Consider the following 9,448-nt stretch of genomic DNA (forward strand, 5'->3'; position numbering starts at 1 on the left):
CAAATTACAGGTTATGTGTCAAATGAATTGGCGATTTTGCATTGTTTTGGTTTATTGTGGTAAAATTGTTAGTTTTTGTGTTACTTTTTAAATATTAAAATTATTTTTCATGTTTTTAATTTTGTGCAATATTAAAATTTCATTAATTACAGATTCTGGCGTGAATGTGACATGAAATCAATTTACAAATATGTTTTTAGTCCAGGAAGTGACATCGGCGACCAAGCAGCATCGAAAACCAAATGATCTTATACAGAATTTTACGCTCTTCAAAATGATGCTAGCCACTTTTTAATATTTTCCATGTGGAAACACCCTAGTGGACAGTCCGTGAACCGAGTATCACTTACAGTCGTCTTTCAACGCGACTCGATTTAAGGAGCGCAATCTCTTTCACGCCAGGTTCTCATATATTTTTTTCTTGCAAATATTTTTTTCTTGCAAAATTGTATAAATTGAATAAGTTTTGCAATAATATTAACGAAAATAATTAATAGAATTTATAATAAATAAAAAAATTGAAAAAACACACAAATATTTTATATTATATGATTCACCAGAATAGCTTCACTTCGTGTTGTTTACGTTGTTTCTTTTGACAGATATCAATGTTTGACAAATACATATTTTCTCCACGTAACCATCTCTACATGGTCTACAAGGCAAAGTCTACAAGGCAAAGCTACATATCATATAATATAAAATATTTGTGTGTTTTTTTCAATTTTTTTTATTTATTATGAATTCTATTAATTATTTTCGTTATTATTATTGCAAAACTTATTCAATTTATACAATTTTGCAATTTTATTTGCAAGAAAAAAATATATTAGAACCTGGCGTGAAAGAGATGGCGCTTCTTAAATCGAGTCGCGTTCAAATACATTGTCAATATACAACGCAAGTGATACTCGCCATGAACAGTCCGGGCATAACTTAAGTTTAGGGACACATTAATTGGAGCGATGTTTTGTTTCTTTTTTGTATGTTATGAGTAGTTGGGAGTCTGGTCATGTTTTATCTGTGGTGCGATTTTAGATTTTTTATTTTATAAAAAAAAATTTGGTTCAGTTATTCCTCAGTGAAATTGAATGTAAAAAGAGTATTTGCCTTCCACCGATGAATATAGAATGGATATTTAGTCTTAAAATTAAATACCATCATATCTGTGTGGCGCACGCATCTCATGTTGTTTATTGCGCATTAGAAATTTGATTCCGTTACGATTTGTCAACACAATCGATAAACAAAATATTTTTAGCGATAATTATTTCAAATTTATTATTATTATTATATACTTTCGATAAAAACATAAATTTTGCTAGTGAATAATTTATTTTGTCGACGGTAATGGGGAATCCGGTATTTTGCGTGTCTCCATAATCCTTCAATCGTGTTCGTGCATGCGCCTATTTCGGGTCTTTGAATGTTTTGCTGTGATTAACGGTCAAATGAGTGTAATTGACAATCTAACCAAATTTGAAGATATTTAAATAAAGGTACGTCCCATAATTTTTTTCCATAAGTTTCAGGTCATATCATACAGGCATACCTCTCATACAAAAATTCAATTTTTTTTAAATTTTAATATGAAAAATGTATCAAAAATTGATTTTATCTCAAAACTAACGTCGGATTCTTTTATCTCGTGCTAAAAAACCCTCATTATACATCCCAAACTTTGATTTACGTCTCTAACGAAAGAGTCATACACAGTAAGAAAATATCAGCTGACGCTATACGCAAAACCGACTGGTACGTGCACTCATACGTTTTTACATCTTTTACATCTAGTGACCATACGATTTTTCGACTGTGCGAAGATACGCGCGTACCAGTCGGTTTTGCGTATAGCGTCGGCTGATATTTTCTTACGGTGTAGAGCTAAAAAAATTGCATGCTATAGGGACACCATGGAAACACCGATGAACGAATATCGCTCGAGAACGAATATCGCTCGCCTATTCCTCGGAACCATAAATCACCCTGCAAAGTCAGATTTGGTTTTACTTTTCTCTATGATGAGTTATCCTGCTAACAAAAAGGTAAAAGAAAATTACGTACAGTGTACAGCAGTAATGTGCGAAGGGGGAGGGGGTTGGTTTTAGCGAAAATTATTCGAATTTGCTAGGGATTTTCGCCTCACAAAGTGTCTTCCAAAAAGAAAAAACGAAAATTTGTCTGATTTGCTAGAGAAATTTTCGGTTTCCCTCGATGTACCACATCCCATACATAAACATGGTCAAAAATCGTCGCTCAATTATTCTCTGAACGCAAAACGCATAGAGAAACGAATTTTAGCGATTTCAAAATTTTGGGGTGATTAGTAGTAGGTATACGGATAGCAGAAGATTTATTTGTGCACGTTAAGTTCGAGTCATTTTAGGCGTGCTGAGACAAATTTTGTACGAGATGAACACAAGTAAACAGACACAGACACAAAACTTCAATCCATTCAGTAGATTAGCCTAAGAATAATGTTGCGCATACAGCTCAATTTAGTTGTAATCGATTTGCTTGTTTGGATGAAAATGATAAACGGCGGATACCTACCATCTACCGAAGAATTTGCTTTCACGTTTTTTCTATGATTAAGGATAAGTATTCTTGTTTCAAAGTATATATAATAATTTTATAAAGAAGCAAAGCATGTACTAATTTCTTTATTAGCTATAACTAAAACATTGTTAAAAGTAGTAGGTTTGTGCTATTTTGAATTTTTTATTTATAAAGCATGTAAAGTAGACTTGATGAGTAGATTTTTTCAACATATTGGTTACATAAGGTTTACTCAAGTATGAAGCAAAATAGCGTTATTGTATGTAATAATTCAAGGTTGCAATTACAATATACTCTCATAGTAAAAGAATGCATAGACAATAATAATATTAATATAATAAAATTGTCGAATTTCATTTAGTAATTAAGTGAGATGGCAATGCTTGTTGCTGTTGTATTTCGTTATTTTTCCGTGCTAGACGTGACCTATTATTGAATATAAATATAAATTATTTATTAAATATTATTCAAATTAATCGATGGGAACTAGTATCGTATATTCCCCATACAAATTAATTTTATCGATTCTACGAATACGACATCTATTAAAAAAGATACCGATTTTTGTTACTACTGTTGCTTTGACACAGCTCGAGCGAACTACACGGCTATGGCTATATTACAGACGAACTAATACAAAAGAACACACAGACTCCGATCCTGTGTATGCGTATGTATTGTAAATTTTGCACAAGCAGCTACGATTGACGACTGAGTGCAGAATTTGTAATACATACACAGAATCGGAATCAGTGTGTTCCTTTGTACGTTAACACGAGCTGTATTAAAACACCACTAGTAACAGAAATCGACGAGTTTTTTTAGTAGATGTCGTATTGATGGAATCGATAAAGAAAAATCTACGATATTAGCGCTCATTGAAATTAAATATTAAATATAAAATTTATTATATAACAATTATAAAACAAATAGTAATTGTCAGACCAGCTTCCTGTGTGAAAAATTACTGACTGACTAGTCATTTAACTAATTTTGGACGTTTTTGCAAATAATATATAAATTTACAAAAGTATTTAATGTAAAATGTCTATTCAAAGATCAAATCTTAAAAAATACCAGTTTGTTTACAAGCTAAACAAAACAATTGAAGACATATTTGTGATTTATATTGAATATTGATTTTTCTATGAATTTGTTGAGGTGACAGGACAAAATGCAGAAGAAAGCAGAAATTCCAAAAAGCGGAATTTTTTTTTAGAATTTCGGTCTCTCCCATTTTTTATTTAATTAATATAACTTGGTTCTAAGCTCTTTTTCCAATTTTTATTCAACTTCGCAAAAAATGGGAGAGAGTGCTTAGAAGGAAATAGAAGACCTTCTCGCGTGCTCGCTCGTTATTCGGTGTTGTATTCCATTTTAAGCACTTTATCCCATATTTGTTTTAATTTAATTTGGCTGAGATACTGGAAAAAATGAGAGAGATGACGCTTGATTTGCGGTGACCGCACTAATTCCCGAAACATATTTCCCGAAATACATTTTCCCGAAATGGCAAAATAGGCCTTTTCCCGAAAAGGATATTTTCCCGAAAGACAATTTCCCGAAAAAACTTTTTCCCGAATTTTTTTCCGGAAGACATTTCGACAATTCTATACCAAATTGCTCAATTTTTCCAAAGTTCTTTAACTGTGGTTAAGATTTCTCATGAACTAAGTCTGATGAAGTTTTAGTGAATTTTCCTTAAAAGAAGCGTGAACTGTTTTCCGAATCCTACATCAAATCGAATTGAAATAAAAATGGGAGAGAGTGCTTAGAATGGAATACAAGACCGAACGAGCGCGCTTTGATTGCATGAAGTTCGTGTATTTATGATTTTCAACAATCTTTTTCAATCGGATGCGTCGCGTATTTTTTTACAATGTGATATTTTTCTGAATATTTATATTTTATGCGAACTTATAAGACCGTAGGATTATTGATTGACTTTGATAATGGATTTCATGGATTTGTGGTTTGTAGAAGCTTGCGCCCCTGAACTATTTGACAGTAAATGTTAATCGAATATATGTCATGATATGAAAAAATTACAAATATATGATAAATTACATAAAAGTATAATGCAAACTTTTCTCTTGAAATATGATTAGGTGATAACTTTACTTAGATGTTGTAAAAAATTACTGCACTCACCGAATTTGACCTGCTAAAAGTGGATTAATGGCATACAGCCAGTCATGAACTTCTTTATCTCCAAGAGTTTGTAATAAGTAGCCTCTATGTTTCGTTACAACACTGTAATTATAAAATATTTGTTTTTGTTACCTTTGCCATATTATTTATTATAATTAGGTTATAAATTCATTCAACACCACACCCGAACCTAAATGTATTCGGAATTTTGACCATTGCTGCTTGATCTTCGCTGCATTCTACTTGGGCTGTTGCCAAATTTAGGACCGCTCGTTCAACTGGATCTTTTTCCGATTTAAATATTAATACATAGGGTCTCCGCACGGTCTGGAAAAAAATATGTTATGCAGTTTATATATGAATGAACGAGAATGAAAGCGAGACTTCTATTCAGAACTTATTGGTGTGACACCGTCATACAAAAAGTGCTGACTGTCAGCATATTTTGTAATGTGGTGTTACATTTCAATAAGTTGTGAATAGAAGTCTCGCTTTCATTCTCGGGCAATCATATATATTAAATATTTTTTTACGAATATGTTTGTGTTAAAAAAAGATACTTGATAGCGCGTTTTTATAATTTCTGAAAAAAAAATTCTATTGCAGAACATTTTACGTAAGACAAAAGCTTCACTGTATAATTTTTTGGAACTCTTAAAAACGACAAAGACTGGACTAGTCATTCTTACTTAATTCGGGGTCAAGGAATGCAATGGTAATAATCGATTTGCTCGGATAGCTCATGTCTTCATAATTTTTTTTATGTTAAGTTTCGCTATTCTCGGAAATGCCGTGTCTTTTAATCGATTATTGTAAAAATTGGTATTGAGGGTTTTTTGGTACAAGAAATCCAATTTTGACATATATTTTGCGATCAATTCAAATGTAAGTACACTTGCCGTAGATTTTCACGATATTGTCAACCAAATATCAAATGTTCTCATTAAAAACACTCAAATTAGTAGAATACATCATAAAATATATAATTGAGTTTAAAAAAAATGACTGACTGACTATAAATTAAGTCAATTTTAATCGCATTTATTCGGTCAAAATTACCAATAGATGATTGAAATCGAATATAGTCGGTTATGTTTCAGAGTTAACTAATAGTGATTATAGTCAACATAGTTGACAAAAGTCAATTTCATATGCTTATAGTTAACCGTAGTTAACTATGATCACAATCGACATTTCTCAACTCAAGTTACATGAAGACGCATATAGTCACTTATACTTAACTTTAGCTGGCTGAAATATCAGCCATTTTTGTTCCAAATTAGTCAATTTATAGTCGTGTCGAATAAATTCAATATGAAGTCGAAATATTTCCACAAGGGTATATTGCAAATTTACCAATAGTTGTTAAAATATCTATAAAAAATCCTCACAAAACAGTGCAGTTGACATTTGGTCCATCGAGCCAAAACAAGTGTCAATTATGCTGTTATAGTGACGATTGTATGAAAACACCAATATATTGATAGATATAGATATTTATCTATATAATATCTATAGATATTTTAACAACTATTGGTAAATTTGCAATACACCAATACATTTAAACAATCTCACTACTAATGGTTTGGGTGTGTGTAGTTAGGCTATTGAAAATAATCAATATCTCAAGTACAGATATTAAAGAAGAAGCTGAAAAGAAGTGAAAACTATTTAAAAGGAACGTTTTCTAAATAATTCAAATTATTTAAAATTAGAGTTATGGATAAACTCTAATGTGCTAATATATATAAAATTATACAAATAAATGGATAAATAAATAAAAAATAGATAAATTCATATATTTTTTGGAACTTATAAGTTTTAATCGTTGACCTTATGATCAAGCGTGATCTATTCAAAGAAAGTTTTTACTCAAATATAATTTATTAAGTTTTTCAAAATAAAATGAATCATACCACCCAACGCTTTTTCCAACCAGATCCTCCATGCTCCAATACATTGAGATAACCTGATGGTAAAATATTGTTATTTTTTTTTTTTTTCAAAATTAGATGAATTGTTACCTTTGCGAGCCACAACAGGACTGATTCTTATTTCTTCCAATTCGGGTACATATAATCTAAGCGGTTGCAGGAGAGGTTGAATAGGAGGTGCTGGTGCCTCCCAACCGTTAGGAACATCAATTTTCTCAGGTGAACACAGCTCAATTGAATTGCTTGATAGATAGCTCATATTCATATCAGCGCATCCTTCATCACCAGATGGAGAGGCATCTACATGCATGTTTGAGGGTTGTGTTATCTCTTTAGAAGCAATATTCCCGGAACTTCCAATACATCCTTGTATTAAGCTAATACACCTTTTAAGAAGTGCCTGCTCTCGAAAAGTATACTCGCGATCATTTAAAATGCTTGCTGTTAAGAAAGAAAAACTTTCTTAGAAAATCATTGTGTTACATCAAAATTGTAACATATAATCTCTGAAATCAAAATGTTTTTAAACTAAGGATACACTGTTCCAAAGTACTTGGAAATAATGCTTGATGTATCGATGCTTAAGCAAGTGGAATTCAAAAAATATTTTAGTCCGCCGAAAAATTAACTAATTTCCCCTACAAACGCTAAGTTTTTCACAACTATGTAATTTTTTGAATTTTGAATGGTGTAAAAAGAAGTCATGATCATTTTTGCAAATGAAATGCCATCTAGTGGTAAGTTTTGAAAAGTTCTTCATTCTGACTTCAGATCCGGATAGGTCAACAATCCCAACAATAATAATATATACCTGATTGTTATATAACAATAACAATAGTAAATTATTATTAATAATAACAATTCTACGTAAACAAAAATTCTGTGTTCCACTTTTATAGACTCTGCGTACGAGTCGGATTTTTATTCTGACCCATTCAAATCATGTTTTGTCAATTTTTGTTATAAATAAACCACTCTTGAAAGGACTCTTGAATTCATACTCACAAATATTCCCTTCTTGAATTGGTGTTTGTGGAGATGGTGGAATAACCATATGAACTGGGGAGGTTGATGCTCTAGCAGCCAGATTACAGACATCTTTTTCAGTTTTTGTTGTTGGATTTGGATTTGTATCTAAGATATATTTAATAGAGAATAAACAAACATCAATTCTAAAGTATTTTGGCATTGTGAACCAAATTTTTGTGAATCGAAAAAATCATGGGGCTCCCCTTTTTTCATAAACTTATTTTTCGGAATTTAGGTGAGATCGGAAAATTTTATTCACACTTCCTGCTGGTTAGATAAAGCCATCATATCTATTTTTATCAATGCCATAATTCGAAATTATTTTGTCGGCGTAAAAACAAAATTCCGATTGTTGCGAGCAAAAGAACTATAGACAAACTTGAGAGCAAAAACACCACATATCGCTTATTTACTTTTGCTCGGATGTTGGGTATGTCGTGGTTTTGCTCTCAACTTTGTGTGTCGAATTTTTGCGCTCGATTATAGTATGTGGTATTGTTTTACTCCAAACAAAAATACGTGCTATTTTCACGCATAAGAAAATTAAGTGTTGGTCTTACTATCAGGCTGTCAATTGAGAGATAAATTTATCAACAGTAAAACTGAGAATTGAATTATTAGTTAAAATGTATCTCTATTTATCTCTTTCAAAACTGCTTGATGGAAAATATTTAATTATATTGTATTTATTTAAATAAACCACCAAGGCGAAGGAACGCTGTTCGGTGCAGGTATTATTATTATTTTATATTAGTACATTGTATATCTGTCTGTTTGAGTGTTGTAGTGACGTGAAACTTCCAAAATACAATTTTCTGTAAATTTTCAAGGTCTCAAAATATATCAAATTTCGAATAGAAATATATAGACGAATTTTTACGAGAGAGATAATCTGTATATGATGCTTTGTTTCCATAACTTAATATTTGACAATTGACATTAGATTTCGGAATTTTCACATTTCACACGGATGAAAAATATTTAGCGATTTCGGTTTAAAAATAACTGCTCGATTAACTGATTTCTTTAGAGAAAGAAGTGTTAAATTAATTATCAATACATATGTTTACCTAGACCAAGCCGTTCACGCAATTGTAGCAAATGTCGAACACGACCAACTTCTTCCAAACGTGTCAACTTTTCGAGCTCCCACTAGAAAATATAATAAAATATTAATAATATAGACTGCATCAAAAAAAGTAGTTTAACAAAAAGGCATTACAACGTGGATAATAATAAATAAATGGCGTTGAATATGTGCCTATGAGAAATACGAGGGCTGTTACTTATATATTGAGATTTGGCAACACTGACGTTGCTAGATGCAAACCATTGTCATATTCGTTAAGATTGACATTTTGTAGCATAAACATCCTCAGAACGTTTTGTCATACGATCGCTATTTGTATTGTTTACAGTAACATCTAAATTGCGTCTCAACAAAAAAATGGAATTATCACGTGAAAATTTCCGTGCTATAATTTTTTATAACTTTCGACGAGGATTATCTCAACAACAGTGCGTCGATGAAATCCATTCAACTTTTGGTGATGAAGCTCCATCCAAGGCCACTGTATATCGCTGGTTTACTGAATTCAATCGTGGCCGTCGTTCGCTCAAAGACGATCCCCATGAAGGTCGTCCAAAATCAGTTGTTGTTCCACAAAACATCGATGCTGTCAGAAACATGATAATGGAAGATCGTCATGTGACATACCGTGAGAATGAGGCATCATTGGGCATTTCCGTTAAAAGCATATACACGATTTTACATG

The 9,448-nt window shown here is 31.7% G+C and overlaps 1 protein-coding gene across 2 annotated transcripts; it reads right to left on the reverse strand.

Annotated features, from left to right (window-relative positions):
* Positions 1–2,697: 2,697 nt before the first annotated feature.
* Positions 2,698–9,087, reverse strand: LOC116349976 (kinesin-like protein unc-104). 2 transcript variants are annotated; one of them, XM_031781679.1, is made up of 7 exons: positions 8,744–9,087; positions 7,650–7,778; positions 6,735–7,085; positions 6,627–6,679; positions 4,895–5,037; positions 4,711–4,812; positions 2,698–2,985 (listed from the first exon to the last, which is right to left on the reverse strand). In XM_031781679.1, exons 2-7 carry the CDS (start codon positions 7,696–7,698, stop codon positions 2,913–2,915), a joined length of 771 nt encoding a protein of 256 aa, XP_031637539.1. In that variant the 5' UTR covers positions 7,699–7,778; positions 8,744–9,087; the 3' UTR covers positions 2,698–2,912. The 2 variants fall into 2 exon arrangements, with proteins under 2 accessions (XP_031637539.1, XP_031637540.1); XM_031781680.1 differs by having other exon boundaries at positions 4,901–5,037; positions 8,744–8,868.
* Between the last annotated feature and the right edge of the window lie 361 nt (positions 9,088–9,448).

The sequence above is a fragment of the Contarinia nasturtii genome, unplaced genomic scaffold (assembly GCF_009176525.2).
Source record: "Contarinia nasturtii isolate CC-2019 unplaced genomic scaffold, AAFC_CNas_1.1 Cnas_scaffold_3219, whole genome shotgun sequence".
NCBI lineage: Eukaryota > Metazoa > Arthropoda > Insecta > Diptera > Cecidomyiidae > Contarinia > Contarinia nasturtii.